At 39.1% G+C, this 16,696-nt stretch overlaps 1 protein-coding gene across 5 annotated transcripts in view; it reads right to left on the bottom strand.

The window, feature by feature from the left end:
- Positions 1–16,696, bottom strand: part of ARHGAP26 (Rho GTPase activating protein 26) — a 466,078-nt gene that overhangs the window by 186,044 nt on the left and 263,338 nt on the right. For all 5 annotated transcript variants that reach the window (XM_077137292.1, XM_077137293.1, XM_077137295.1 and 2 more), the window contains exon 12: positions 14,495–14,531. In XM_077137292.1, coding sequence (XP_076993407.1) covers positions 14,495–14,531 — 37 coding nt within the window. The remainder of the gene's footprint in view (positions 1–14,494; positions 14,532–16,696) is intronic.

Genomic DNA, 16,696 nt, shown 5'->3' with positions numbered 1-16,696 from the left:
CCCTGAGTTTTACCCCGGAGAAGCTAAGTGAGGGCCTGCAGGTGCTTGGAGAGAAAGCCACTGGAATCAGAAGCTGGAGGCAACAAACCCAGAACAAGGATCTCAAATCCAGCTACATGCTTTCCACGTGACAGATATTGGCCTTTTTCAGAGCCAAGAGATCTTTTTCTGGATGCCTTTGTTTGGACCTTTTTAAGTCCTTAGAACTTAAACCTGTAGCTTAATAAATCCCATTTACAAAAGCTGATTCATTTTTGGTATATTCATTCTGGCAGCTTTAGCAAACCAAAATACCCCCTTTATCCAAATTATCACCAAGACCCTCAATTTTATCACCTACTATGTCTCAATTACGTCTAGTTTTCTCCATCTTTGCCCTACCAGTGTGGCCCAGCCCTCCATCACCTGTTGCCAGGATGACTGGGAAAACCTCCTAATTGGTCTTCTCGCCCCTCCAGTCTGTCTTCCACATTATAGCTGCGTGATCCTGACCACATCAGATACCTGTTTAAAACACCCCAAATGCACCCCACTGCTCTCAGCAGGATAACCCAAGTCCTTAACATGGCCCACAAAACCCTGCCTGGTCTGTCCCAACTGACTCTCCAATGTCTTCTTGTAACACACTCTCCCCCAGCTCTCAGCACCCTCAATCACACCAGCTTTCTTGCAGAGTGTCCAATTCACCATGCTTTTTCTCCAGCCTGCTCACAGGCTGGAAGCTCCTTGGTCCAAATAACTCCAAATTCTCTGTTCTCCCCTCCATGGTCACTTCCCCTGGAAAGCCTCCCCTGACATCTCCTCTTAGGTCCATGCCCCCATCACATACTCTGATATAGTACCCTGCATTTCTCCTTCAGCCTATGTACCACAAAGACAAATTCACAATTAAATGTATGCTTCTGTGAAAAATATTCATTGACCAAACCAGAATATGCACTCATAAGGGCCATAGCCCATGAATTTCTTTACTTATTTTACTCACTTAAATCTCTGTCTCTTGCTGTCTATGATGTGCTGGGAATGAAGTAGAAATGTGTGCTTGGGGTGGGGGTAAGATTTTTTTTTTTAGTTTTGGATGCATGGATAGATAAATTCATGACTGAATGGTGGAAAGAGTTGCCAAGGGTTAGGGTGGTATAACCAGAATGGCCTTTCTGGAATTTGAGTGGCCTTTCAAATTCCAACTGATATAAGCCTATGAGAGTAGATGAGTTACTTAAGCTTTCTGGTCCTCAGTGTTCTCATCTTTGGGGAGGATATAAAGGTTAAATAAAGAAATGAATAGCCTGATCTAACCACTTCCTTCCTTCCTGTATCAATACAAAGAGGTATTACCACCTAACAGTACAATCCCAAGCATGAGTCTGAAAGAAAGGAAAACAAAAGCTGTACAAGCCAAGACTGAAATAGAGAAGATACTTTTAGAAATATTTTGCTGGACTGTCAAGGCATTATCATGAATCTGGAGTTGACAGGGGAGGGGGAGGGGAGTCTTTCACATCACACTAACTAGGATATCTATATATGCAGACAGGCCTGAGGGTCAAGGAAGCCCTAGAAAATAGGAGCACATAACCACAGTGTGCCATCTTCCCTAAAGCTTTGTGCTACCCAATAGACCTGACTCATCAGGACCAGGGGCCCCTTTTCTGGAAATCACTGACCTGCTCTTGTTCAATCCTCAGTACTCAAAAACCCACATTTTTCATTCTTACCAATCCATGAAATGCAAGAAGTGGCCAAATCATCAATTTTGACTAGAAGGGACAAATCCATTCCCAAAGGACTGGAGCTGATATAATGAATTTGTCCCAACCTGTATTAGAAAGGATTACCACTTTCCTAAAGCTGGTATTCAACAGGTTTTTCCTACTCTCCATTTTTTCCCTCCAATAAACATTTACTTTTTCTTTGATTAAAACAACTTTTAATTTTTGTGTGTGCAAGGAATGGAAATCGCTAGATGTACTAGATATTCTCATAAAGAGATAAACGAGAGGTAAAGGAAGCTGCCGCCTCATTTTTAATGTGGACGGATATAAGAGATTACCTGGAGTTGCTGCGAGCAGGACACCATTTCATGGGTAGCTCCAGGGACATGTTCTCACCATAGAAATTTAATCAATTTCCCAATATGATTTGGTCTTTAGAGTCTGGCCTGCCTTGCTCATTCTGAATTTAATCAATTTCAGTACCATTAAAAACCGAGAAAAACACTCACAATGAATTAAGTACAAAATCCAGTTGGAGATTAGAGTTCTAACTGGCTCCACACTCTTAAAGGGAGAAACAGAGGGACTCATACCCTTTCCCCAGTCCCAGCCTGCTCCATTGTCTACTATACCCTCTACTCTGCTTCCTGGCTGGTATGCATTCCTGGAAGGTGGACTAACTTTAATATTAACTAAGTTAAACAAGCAGAAGTTGTATGTAGTGGGAAGAGAACAATGAGCCTAAAGCTAGATAGACCTGGGTTAGAATCTTGGCTTGGTAACCTCTGGCCAGATACGACCTTAGGCGAGATGCTTCACCTCTCTGCAACTCTTCTTTCTCACCTGCATAGTGAGAATACCACCTAAGTGTTGTGAGGGTGAAATGAAACATACAGCTTATTTGATATTCAATTATACAGTGATTACCAATATTTTGTTACTACACCCTAATATCTGATTTGAATTTTCTAGTTTATGAAATGCTTTTCATATTCAAGTTCAAGCTATCCTTACAATAATCCCATGGGGGTAAATATTGTTACTCTTCTTACTGATAACTTCTTGTGTTCTCGCACTAATGATTGCAAAGAGCAGTAACACCTTACAGTTTACTCAATTCTCCTAACATTTCTGTTAGGATTTTATGGTGAAAAATCAGGCTACAATATTAAGTGATAACAACAATGGTGATGATAACAGCAGCTAACATTTGCTGAGCACAGAATATGTTGCTCTGGGCTAAGCACTTAATGCATCCTCTGTTTATGATGATCATCATCACCATCCCACTTCGTAGATAAAAAAAACCCAGGCAGAGGCAGGGTAAGGAACTCTCTAAGGTCACAGGGTCACATAGTTAGTGAGTGGTGAAACCAGGATCCTAATTCCTTCTCAGAGCTTGTCCTCCTCTACACTGGACTCTTCTGTTGAGAGTCAGTGACTAGTCAGCAAGAGCCCAGGACTGGGGATCAAATTCTCTGGATTCTGGCCTTTCCACTCCAGTAGCAGAGTTCTCAATTCTAGTGGATAAGAGAAACAGGACTGTGCTTGTTATAATGCAGATTCTGGGTCCATCCTAGAAATTATGCTTCAGTAAGCGTGAGAACCACACTTGGAAAGATACTGTACAATATACCAAGAAATTAAAATTATTAACACCAAAGGCAAACAGAAATGATTCTTGGCTGTTAGCTAATTGCCAGTTGCTAGACCACATTTCCCATCAAAACAAAGATGTACAAATGCTGTGTATCTCAATATGTAATGCTTATTCTACGGGTGGCATATGAACTGATTCCATGTGATTCACAAACAAACATTTTAAATATTTATACACTTATGCTAATGAGTATTAATATCTACTGGATAATCATGCACAGCATGATATATTTCCTTTGTAAATAAATTTAGGTAAAATGGATGAGTTGATTTAAAGAAAAACTGTAAGTAAAAGTAGGTGATATATGTATTGCAAAACATCATGGAGGTGATATAAAATGACTAACATTTGAAAGCCACCAGGATGAAAAGACAAGATGGTGGTCCCATGTTCTACCAGCAAAATGTCCTATTCCGACATAGTCATCTTCAATGCCTTGGCTTCTCTCACACTCGACACATACCTAATCCATCAACCAGTCCTCTCAGCTCTAATTTTAAAATATATCTAGATCAAACTATTCTTACCATCACCATTATTAATACCTTGGTCCACATTGCCCAGCATAGAGTACATGCTCAATAAATATTAGCTACAATCATTGATATTATTCACTTGGTGAGGGCCCACACTTGGTGGCAGTGGAGGAAATTTTTAAGTCTCTGCCTTAACAACCCCTTGCACTGGGTTTTAGTCATTAAAGATGCAGCCAGGAATCTGCTCATTGCTGCGTGGCACCAGCCAAAATTGCTGCTGGTACAAAGGCCACACCACTGAAGAAAGGGGATAGTAGGCTGCCCAAAGTCATGCATCGGTTGCATCTGTCACTTTAAAGCTGGCTGAGAGAGAGGATGGATTAGTTAAGTGTCTTTTAGGACAAGCCAAAGGCTTCTATTTGCCCAAGCAAGTCCAAGAAGGACCACCCACCAGTCACACCCTTGCAAGGGTGGGGTACAGTGGGGAAGCAGGACCTCTTTGAAAAGATTTTTAAAAAAAGTCTAGGAACCCAAATAATAAAATCTTTGAGGGGAAAAAAAAAAGGTTTTTCCTCCTTCCTCCCTCTCCAACTGTAGGCTCTCAGCAAGGGTTATCCTCAAGCTAGGGCTTTACTGCTCAACTAAATATATTTCGAGCTCAATGCAGGTCACAGCAGCTGTGGTGAGCACACATCTCATAATGAAAAGGAAGGCAGAGAAAGTCAGCACCCAAGTCGAGCTAGAATTATGCCACCTTGTCTGACAGTGGCTGAGAAGATGAAAGTGGATGCCACAGAAAATTGCCAAGGCATAGAAGGGAGGGGAGAGAAGAACGAAAAAGGTGTAGCAGGGGTGCAGGGAGGGGTCAGCATGTAGGCAGGGAGTTGGAAGCAACACCAGTGAGGAAGGGAGCAAGCTGTCTTCTTTCAGCCCAGAGCTGGCAGGTGGGATGAAAGTTGGAGAAGGTGCACTCAGCTGACCACCTCGTGGGCCAGTGCACAGGAGGCCAGGCTGAGATGCCCATTAATGCCTTCCATCCTCTCAGGTTTAAGAGGGGAAATGTTCTATTTATAAACCACTGACCGATGGAGACCTGGCAGCCACTTGATGGCTCCGATCCCACAGGGATCCTGGTTACCAGTGACTGCCTCCTCCTGCCTCTCAACCATTGGTATTCTAACAGCAAAAGGCCAAAGGTGACTGGCAGCAAAGGGGAAAAAAAAATCATCTTCTCTGTCCTTTGCCACTTTCATGAGACTGTCAGACCTTCAGAAATGGCTGAAGGCTTTAGAAAACTTTTAAAAATAGAGATCCATGCAATCCCACTAAGCCTTTCCTCTGCCATCTTCAAGAATAAATCTCTTTCTCTGCTTTGGTGAGGGGAATGTATAAATCAAAGGCCAGGCAGTGGGCGAACGGAGCACAGAGAAGGATGTCCCTCCCCAATTGAGACTGTCCCTCTCAATCTTGTCCTCATGAAACAAGAAGAGTCTTGACAAAACACCATTAGAAGTATGATCTGAATGACAGCCTGAGTTGGGAGAAACGAATGTAACAGAAGCAGTGAATAAGAGTCAGTCAAAGGGATGCAAATGTACTAAGAAACGATGATCATGCATCTATGTGATGATGTTAAGAATTACTGAGTGCATATGTAGAATGGTATGATTTCTAAATGCTGTGTTAATTTCTTTTTTTTTTTCTTTCCATTAATAAAAAAAAAGAGTCAGTCAAAGGGAAAAAGAACGGTGCGTCCATCACTCTGTGTCCAATCAATCAAGGAACCATCAATGGTTGTAACTGGAGGGCTCACTAAGAAGAATATGGAATAGTCCCTCAAACATGAAGACCTAGGTAGGTTAGGGATTAGAGGCTGATGAAATTTCCTCCAGCCTCAATGAAGTGCTCACATAATGAAAGGACAGCAGATTAGAGCAAAGATTTCATGCATATCTAGAGAAGTGGGGAAGGGGGATAACCTTTATAATCTGAGAGACCCAGGTTTGAACTCACCTCCACATTTCCTCAACTATGTTGCCTTTGGGTGGCTTGAAACTTGGTTGGTTGAATAGCATTTCTGCAAATGGCACTCACTCATGTACCCCTTTCATGCTTCCTGCTATAATCTCATGCCATCTTTAAATAGACGATGTTCCAAGAACTTGTATTAAGCCACGGGTTAACAAAATGAGCCCCTCTCTGTCTCAACAGTCTATGAGCCAAATCTACCCACTGCTGACTTTTGTAAATAACATTTTATTAAAAAACAGCCATAAAACTGTTTTAAAAAATGATGCCCATCCATTTACATACTGTCTATGGCTGCTTTCCTATTACAATGGCAGAGTTGAGTAGTCCCACAAAGCTGGAAATGTTTTACAAAAAAAAGCCAACTCTTGTGCTAAGCAGGAGCATTTATAAAGTCAATTGGGGGCTTACATGCAACATGTGTTTTTTTCCCTAAACACATTAGGATAATATATAAATCTAAGTGGTAATTTAAAATGTTTTCCTGTGCACCATCTAAAAGGATCTCAGGAACCACCAGTGGGGAGCATATCCCATTTGAGAAATACAGTCATGAAGATAAAATGAACTAATACTTACAAGGCACCAAGCCTGAAACACAGCAGGAGTGCTGGCTGCCTCCCTTTCTTCTCCCTGCTTCCTTCAGGGGCAGTTTTGCCAACCCAGTGGGCTTTTTCTTTTTCATATGATGGAGTAACTGGCATGGTCAGATGATGATTAGGATAATAGTCAATAGTACTTATGCACTTATTAATTAATATGCCAGATACTTATTAGTGCTGAACTTTAATCCTCACAACATATTTTTGAGGTAGGTATTATTATTACCCCATTTTACAGAAAAGGAAATGGAGGCTTACAAGGGTTCCTAGCCCAGGTTCCATAGCCAGGATGTCAGTATGCTAATTACCTTCACATAGGCCCTCCAGAGAAATAGCTCTTTTCCATCCACCAGGCAGAATCTTTCCTAAGGAAATGATCTGAGAGATGTTCGAAGACTGATGTACAAGGATGTGTAGACCAATGTTACTCATAATAGTAAAAATGTGGAAAGGACATTGAAGCCCAATTATAGAAGATGGTTCAACAAATGAGGATATAAACTTATGACAGAATACAGAATATTAAACCATCATTACAAATGATATTTATAAACAATTTTCATGACAAAATGCTTGTATATAGTTTAGAGCAGAATGCAAATGAGTAATATATAATATAATGTCAATTAAGTCAAAATACATATTTATATAAACATCATGAGAAAAGACAGGAAGGAAATATCTCTGGGAGTAGTACTGTAATCATTTTAATTGAATGTTTGAAAATCGTTTTGCTGTATTTCCTTAATATTCTACAATTCATTCATATTACTTATATAATAAATGAAAATGCATGTTTAAAAAACCATATCAAGGAGTGAGGTTCAGAAATTCAATATCCCAGCCCTGCAGATGAGCAGATCCTAAATTCAACTCTGCAAGGAGCATTCTTTCTTTATCACTCCCCCCACCCCCACCTCCCAGTGTCAATAATAAATTGATACATTTTAGCATTATTGAAATCCAACAGATTCTTCTGAAAGTATTTGATTAAAAACAAAATCAAAGAAAAAGATTAAGATTTGGAAACAAACAGAAATTGTTACATTTCCTTTTCTGGGGGTGGGAGTGAAGTTGGAAGTTTCCATTTTTAAGTCATTCTACCCTACTTGGAATCCCAATATGAGCTCACTCACAAACCACTTGGTTTTTGGCAATTTTTTTCTGCACATTGGGTACATCTGTAGATAGGAGGCATTTTACACACACACACACCCATACCCAACACATACATGTAATTGAGCCATCTGTTTATTGTCTCCCAGCAGTCGAAGCCTGAACAGCAGATCATATATTCATTAAAGGCAGAGACACATGTTCTAGTTTGAGTGTTCTTGCCCCCCAGTCCTCAGACTCACATAGTCCAGTGCCATATGCCCTTAAGAACTCTGAGGGGTATTAATTAAATGAAAAGTTATAGGAAAACTCGTGGTTCAAGAAACAAGACTCCTGTAGTCAAATCTTGTAAAGTATTCTGGTAGTCACACCAGAAAATGTTACACAAGAATGGGTAGTGGTGTCAACTACTACAATATCATCTTGAAAAGCTAAAGAGTCAATGTTGAGCTGGGTCCTGACGTGAATAAGAATGTTACCTTAGAGCAATGTGGACATATTCCTTTGAATATAATCCATAACCTTTGGGACTTGAGTTAGTACTTACATTGAGGAAGTGGTGCTATGAAGTCAGGGGTAGGAGACTGACCCCCTCTCTGTCTCAATCTGTCAGACTTCAGGTTCTAAACAGCTGGAGAAGTTGTGGGAGAGCCGTATTTCTGTAAACAAGCTAATCTTAGATATAACTAGGCAGTGACATTATTTGAAACTTCAAACTTGGAAAAGACCAACTCACACTATAAAAGCCTGCCCTTCCCTTACTCTCTTTCACTAAACTGGTCTATCCTCTGTGTTCTTAGCTCTCTAAGTGTCCCTGGGACTACAGGACAACAGCAGCCTGGGAGGAGAACAGACTACTCGGTTTGTCCTCCTGCTTCTTGTCTGAACTCATTCTAAAAGAGAAGGGACCGAATTCTCAGAGTCTTTGCAGAGTAAACCTCACAATTGCAGCCAAAGGTAGAGCAAGAGTAAAGACTCTGGAGCTATGCATTAGATGGCAAAAAAGAGCAACAGGAGGTGAGTGTGTGTAACGGGGGTGGGGGGCATCGGGGGCATTCTTGAAGGATACAGAGTCCTGTTCTTTAGAAGATAAATAAAGAGGGCAAGTCAATGGCAGATATCAGATGATTAGATAGTAAGATTATTGACATTGGCAGTGATACTTCCTCAATAAAGCAGCTCCAGGGAAGAAGTTATCTACTTCTTCTCTACTATCCTTTCTCCCATGTTTTCCCTTCCCTCATTTATTAGGTGAGAAAATGACCAACTAGAGATATTGGTGTCACTGATACACATTTTTCATATTCCAGGAACAAACTCAGGGAAGGTTCCCTCCCTGTTGGCTGCAGGATACACAGTGAGAGGCCTGTAGGACAGGCAAAAACAGAAGACTGATTTTCAAAAGTATCAGTTGACAAACTAATAGAACTAGTAAGAGTCCAGATACAAGATTAACCTATATAAATTAATGACAATTAGAAAATATATTTTAAAATAAAATCCTACGTATTCATAATAGCAACAAAAACTATTAAGTATTTAGGGATTAACTTAACCAAAAAAATCAGAAGACCTCTGGGAAGAAAACTAAAACTCTAATAAAGGAAACAGATGGTCTGAATAAATGGAAAAACATTCAAAGCTCTTGGAGGAGATAATATTATAAAAGTGTTCATTTTCTGCATGTTAATCTACACAATTCAAAGCAATCTCAAGTCAAATTTTATTTTTTCAGAAAATTATTAAATGTACTTTTAAATTTATACAGAAGTAAGGTTCACAGATAGCTAAGCCAACCTTTACAAACAAGGAGTAATGTGAGGTGACTTAAACTGCTGATATTAAGACTTGCCTTGAAGTCATTATATTAAAAACAGAGTTACTGGCACAAGAACAGTCAAACAGACCAATGAAATAGAGTAAAAAGCCCAGGGACAGAGTTCAAGTATACAAACCTAGTATACAATAAAAGTAGCACCACAAATCAATGGGGGAGAGAATGGATAATTTAGGTGTGGGTGGGAAAAATGACTCTTGGAATGGATAAAAATCAAAGTGGATCTTCATAGAAATAAAATTGGATCCTCATAGAATACCACATACAATGGTAGACATCAATTAGGTTAGAAACTTATACGTGAAGGACATTATGAAGTCAACAAAAGAAAGTATACATGCACATTTTTGTGACATATGTCAGAAAAGACTTTAAGATACAACTTGAAAATCACAAACCAGGAGGGAAAAGAAGAGATGAATTTGAATACATAAAAATTAAGGTTTTATAGTCTGTGCCAGCTTGAAAGCATTTATGTACCCTAGAAAAGCCATATTTTAATCCTAATTAATCTTGTGGGAGCAACCGTTTCTTCTAATTCCTATTCAGCACTATAGGTTGGAAACTTGATTAGATTATTTCCACACTGATGTGACTCACCCAATTGTGGGTATTAACTTTTGAAAAGAGGGAGCTGTGACTCCACCCATTCCAGGTGGGTCTTGATTACTTTACTGGAATCCTTTAAAAGAGGAAGCATTTTGGAGAAAGCTTGAGAATGACTAGAGCAGTAGAGACACGAGAACTAGAGAGTTCACCAGCCAGAGACCTTTAGAGATGAAGAAGAACACCTCTGGAGGAGCTTCATGAAGCAAGAGACTTGGAGAGGAAGCTGGAAGATCTCACCATGCTCACCATGTGCTTTTCCAGTTGAGAGAAAAACCCTGAACTTAATCGGCCTTTCTTAAGTGAAGGTAACCTCTTGTTGGTGCCTTAATTTGGATATTTCTATAGATTTGCTTTAATTAGGACATTTTCTTGGCCTTAGAACTGTAAACTAGAAACTTACTAAATTCCCCCTCTTAAAAACCATTCATTTCTGGTATATCACATTCTGGCAACTAGCAAACTAGAACACTGTCAATGAAGGCTACCACACACGATATTAAGAGACAGATGACAGGATGGGAAATATATATTTTAAATATCTAAAACTAATAAGGGATTACCATCTAGAATATACAGGGAACTTCTACAAATCAACAAGAAAAAGATGGCGAATGCAATAGAAAACTGGGCAAAAACATGAGTAGGCAATTAACAGAAGAGGAACCCAATACACGAACAGGCATATGAAGAGTTGTGCACACTCATTAATTATCAGAGAAATGCACATTAAAACAAACATGAGCTATCATTTCATATATGGCAACAAATATGAAAAGCTTAATAAAGGCAAGTGTTGATAGGGAAGGAAAAATCATCACGTGGGGTCTTGGGGATTGTGGACTACCCATTCTGGAAAAAATATGAGTGCTCAAACTAAGTACATGCCCATGTTGGAATCAGCAATTCTGCTCCTGGGTTCATCTCAAAGAAACTCTCACATAGGGGTACATGCACAAAGATAGTCACGGAGGTGTTGTTAGTGGTGATAAGGAGGCAGAGGCATTCAAGGTGTCTGTCTCTGCAAAATGGATACATAGGAGGGCACATCCCATAGAATATGCGACAGTCAGAAGCAACAGTTTAGAAGTCTAGAAGTACACAGAGTAGTGTGGAGGACTCCTCACACAATGCTGAGGGATAAAATTAAGAAACAGAACAAGAGATTTAACTGTTCATATAAATTTAAAACAGAGGGAGATAAAAGAGCAATACACATTTTCCAACAAAACATTTCAAAAGGACACATTAAAATGGTGGCCTGGGGTAAGGAAAGGAAGAGGAATGGGGAACAAAAATAAAAGAGAGTAAGTAGATAAACAGCAGGGCACTGCCTGGACGATCCTTGATACTGTGCTGCGACCTGCAGAATATACAGAGGTGCAGATTAATCCGACACTATATACCTGAGGTCCAAATAGAAAAGGAAAAAGAAAAGTGGAGACAAAAAAAGGCTCTGCAAAGAAATAGCCCCCATAAACACCAGCAGTGGACAGACATTATTTCTAAGCCTGTATTACACCTCATAGGCACTATAGACCCTGAGGGAAACTTCACATTGAGAGCAAAAAATTCAGAAATGTCCCCAAGGGAATTTCCTTTTGTAGCCTGTCCTTCCAAAATATGCTGGCTCTATAATAAAATGCATGCATTTAAATTCATGTCAAAACTTTCCATAAAGGACAATACTAGACATTTGGAATTTGGATACCAAAGGTGGAAAGACAAATGTGCCACTTGTAATCCACATCAGATTGACTTCTAACCTTTTAAAGAGTTTAGACTGTGGAATAAACAGAGAGAGAGAGCTACAAATGATCAAGATCTTATGCAATACAGCCACCTGTGGCAGGACTCTGAGCTTACCTGATACAGAGTTCCAGGGGTAGCTGTGGGTTGAGAGTGTAAATTACTGCAATCAAGAGACACTAAAAGTACAGCAACTAACTGGGGTGCTTAGTAGAGAGGGTAGAGACAAACTAAATGTCTGACATGAAAATGGGTCATAATGTAAAAAAAGGAAGAACCAATCCAGCACCCTCCTCTGGCTTTAACAGCTTGGAAATAAGTGACTGGGACATCAATTAAAATAGCAATAACCTAGAAAAATAATTTCTATCTAAACTACTCCTAGAAAAGTGGACAATATTTTTTAACCCATCTTTTTCTCTCTTCCTTCCTGGAAGAGAGGGTAAGCAATGGAAGAATCATCAGAGATTTGAGGCAGGGAACTGTTCTCACTCTGTCAATAACAGGATATCAAAAGCAAAGCACTGAAAGTTCTATGATTTCCAAAATGGAATTCTTTGTATTGTTCTTTTCTTGGAGAGGTAGAATAACACTGTCTTTAACAGTATAGCCTTTGGAGTCAGACAAACTTAGGTTAAATTGCATCCCCTGAGCTTACTAGCCTCAATTTCCTCACCTACAAAATAGGTCAAAAGTACCTATTTCATGGGATGGCTGCTAGTATTATATGAGCTATTGGCCATGAAACATCCTTAGAGCTTGCCACATAATAAGTGGTAGATAAATGTTAGCTATTAATAGCTATTATTGTAAAATATATGCTCATTGTAGACACTGCCAATCATAGAGACGTATTTAAAGAAGTCCTAATAATCACCCCTGCCCTGATTAAGAGTTTGATGATACATGTATTTCCCAATTTTTTTCTATCAATATATCTAGATGAGTCAAATAATTTCTTTTACTATATACCTTGTTCTGATAACCTGATTTTTAAAAAACGAACGAACACTCTATTGTGTATACCATTTCTCCTGTGTTCATATTAAAAGCTGCATATTACTCCATGATATGTTTTACCAATTCTCTATTGAGCATTTAGATTGTCTCCATTTCCAAGCATCTCAACTCCACAGCCACTGGGTCTGCTGTAATAGAAGCAGTGTAGCCCAGATTGCGGGTATCTCTAATTTTAGCCTGCATGGCATCAGGTGGATTCCCTGACTTCCCTCTGGGAAACCACCCTAATCCCATTTTATGTAGGACTGTTGAAAATGTGCGTCAATTTCCCCTGGCCAAGGGTAGACCCAAGCCAGACCAACCTGATGCTATCTTTCCCTGGAATTTGAATTTTAAGAAGAGTAAGGTGAAAACTAAAATATTTAAAAGTATTTTCATCCTGCAAATTATTACCCACGAGATCCTTTCACATTGGATGCTGTTTCCTCATTTCTCTGAGCTGCTCTGGTTCCAAGTCTGGTTCTTCAGATCTATCTTTCTTCTTTACTGTGTTACTCTCAGTTTTCCATTATTCCTTCACTATGGTTATTGTCGTTTTTGCTGTTGTTATTCTTAGCCAGGGTTGATTTCAGATGCTCTAAAATGATCTTATCTGATATAGTATGGAAAACTGACTTTTGTTTCTTTGAAAAAAATTATTCATTTGTACAATTTTGGGGGGATAAAACATTTTCTCCTCTCATAAAGGTCTCTCAACCTACCAATAGCAGCAATTCCAAATTATTTAATATTTTATATAAAAATTCTGGTAAAATCTTCAACTTGCAGAGAACAAATGGTGGAAAATCTTGCCCTATAATGGTTTTCACCCCCACACAAAAAGAATCTCATCCTTTTGTCTACATGGTGAGGCATTAATCTATTAGTTTTTCTGACACTGCTGGAATCACAGTAAGGTTTCCTTGGAAATGTTTCTCCAAGTGGATTTGTCAAAGTAAATTTGAGGAAAGGGGTCAAGATTTCCTTTGTACTCAACCTGGAAGGAATTTGTTTTTTTCACCTAGTATACCCAGACACTCTACCAAGAGCAGCTTGATTTTAATCCTATCACCTTTACAAGGCTACTGGTGCTCTTGGAAATCATGATTAACCAAAGTGTTCAGAATCAGTAGCAGGGGAAATGTGCTGTATTAGACAGAGGCTTCCCGGGGTTATTTTCATCAGAGGAATATTATTACATAATTCACCATCTCTACTCTTTCCTCTCCAAAAGGCAACAAAACAAACAGGGTTATTAAGTAATCATCTAAGATAGCTATTGCCTCTCCAGTCTTTTGAGCAAGACTGTGCAAGAGGCAAGATCAATTTTGGCTTTCCCATAGGACAGGATTCTTGGGGAGCTGGGTATTATTAGATCAAGTGACTTTTAAGTGGTGATTGGAGCTACAGGCTTATGAATACCTAGGATTAAATGAGATAATCAATGTACGTGAAAAGACTTTGTAAAATGTGAGGGTTATATAAGCACAAGGTGTCATTAGAGTCGAGCCGGTGAGGCTCACTGAACATCCCTCTAGAGTCACTGAGGTGGGAAGGCAGGTAGAAGCACCTCAGGCTGCACTGGGGGAAACGTGGCAGACCCAACATGCCCACAGCACCTCCTGGTGGTTCACTGCTGGAGTAGCAACTTCTTAAAGCCCACTCCCAAACCCAGCTGTAGAAAATTACCAGAGCAACATACTTACTCCCTTCACTCTGACTGTCTTTGTTCGAGTTGTAGACCTGGAAAACAAAAATCAAAATTTACTTGTGTGCACTACCCTTCCAATTCACTGAAGAAAACCATTATCTTCTTTCTTTTCTGCCTTCCCCCCCTTTCCCAAGTTCATGGCATAATGATGAAGGCAATTTCTGGCCCCAAATATAACCTGTCCTATAATTATTTACTTTCCATTTACTTCCGTGGTTCTTAAACAGTTGTACATTAGATTCACCAATAGAACTTTATTGTAAAGTAGATTGTAGTTCATCTTTTTGTAAAAAGCAAATGAACATATTTGTGTATATAAGCTGAAAAGGACCAAAACAATTTTTATAAAATAGTTAAAAATCATTAAACATTGACTGTGTACCAGGCAATGTGCTAAACACATCACATTAATTGTCGAAAATAATCAACCTAACAATACTGTCAGGGAGGAACTGTTATTATCACTATTTTACAGATAGGGAATCTGAAACAGGTTAACTAAGGCTCTTCAGCTACTAAATGGCACAATGAGGACAGAGACACATCACAAACCGGTAGGTGTCAACACTGCAGAAAGAGATCAATCACTTTTGACTTTTATAAATTTGAATAAAAAAACATATTACTTTTATGATTTAAAAACCCTTAAATTATAAATGTGAAACACAGAAAAGGAGAAAATGCCCCAAAACAAAACAGACAATGACATATTGCAGGGGCCAGCAAGCTTTTTCTGGCCAGGTTATAAATAGTTAAGACTTTTCAGGCCAAGAGGCAAAACTGAGGATATTATATAGGTACTTATATAACAGAAGTAAAAACAAATTTCCATAAAATATGTATTGACAAAATTAAAAAATAATAATTGAGTATAACTTTTTCAAATACAGGTCTACAAATAAGAAGTATGGAGTTCTTTTTGGAGGGAGGGAGGGAGAATATTTTTTGTTTAATTAGAGTTCAAAGATAGTGTCCCCCATCATTAAATCAAATGCTCATCTGTAAATGCCATGCTTAGCTTGCTGGCCATACAAAAGTAGATGATGGGCTGGATTTTTGGCCCATGGGCTGTGGTTTGCCAATCCCTGATATGCTATTATTATGAATCAGATGAAACCTCTGCTTTAAAAAAAAAAATCACAGCGTTCAAACCCTTCTTTGGTGATTATGATTTTGTAAGTATAGAAAAGCATACAGCAAAGCTGGTCATCACAAATTTTTAAGAAAAGCCATCCCAAGTGGTTCTGATGGCCATCCTCAGTAAGAATGGCCTATTTAACCCCTAGATGATCTCTGAGTCAAGCACCTCTGAAGTGAGAGCCATTAAACCCAAAAAGGTATTTTCACTTGCTAGGAAATATGGAAGGAATGGCTGGTCAAGAGCTTGGCAATGGGGCCAATTTGGTCCCTGAGTTGCTGTTTCATTGGGTAAATTCCTTAACGTCTCTGGGCCTCTATTGTTTCATCTAATGGATGACTCCTTTAGTAAAGTAAAGGAATTGGCCAAGAAAGTCTTTGAATGATCAAACTCTAAATAGGACAAATCACACTGTTTTAATTTATTATTCATTTTCTAAAGATGACTGAAGTTGCACAGACACTTACTGAAGATCAGAAAGATGAGGACAAAAGGAACGGGTTTTTTAACTGAAAGAAAACTGAAAAAGCTTCGGTGTATAGGCTTAAAAGTTGTAGAGACTCGGAGCCAAAAGGCTTTGATTCTGGCCTGGGTCTTCACCATTGGTTGCTTCATCTTGCTGAGCTTTTATCTGTTCATCTACAAAATGGGTTTAATGAGAGTATAACTCTCCAAGGCTGCTGTGAAGAGCAAATGAGATTGGGGATAGAGGCCATGGCAATTTCTATCTGCAACAGAGGGAACATGGTCACCTATTCTCCCTGGGCAGCACCTCCATAATCTATAAAAATGCAGAAATTGGATTAGATAAAGATTTCAAATTGAACACCATGACACCCATACAGGGATTGGCAAAAGTAGTGGGAGAGAAGCTAAGGTTCCAGGTACCAAAATGTCCCCTTCCTTTGCTTTTTTTCTTTCACTTATTTGGCTATCAAATAAGGGTTACTAGATCTGCAAAGTTTGAAATTCTCTTGAATAGATAAATTCTAAAGTTATCTGCAATTCGTTAATTTGTTTATTCATTAATGCATTTAACAAATATGGATCGGTGCCTAT

This window comes from Tamandua tetradactyla, chromosome 20 (assembly GCF_023851605.1).
Source record: "Tamandua tetradactyla isolate mTamTet1 chromosome 20, mTamTet1.pri, whole genome shotgun sequence".
NCBI lineage: Eukaryota > Metazoa > Chordata > Mammalia > Pilosa > Myrmecophagidae > Tamandua > Tamandua tetradactyla.
The sequence above is the reverse complement of the archived record's forward strand: the minus strand, read 5'-3'. Positions and strand labels throughout refer to the sequence as shown.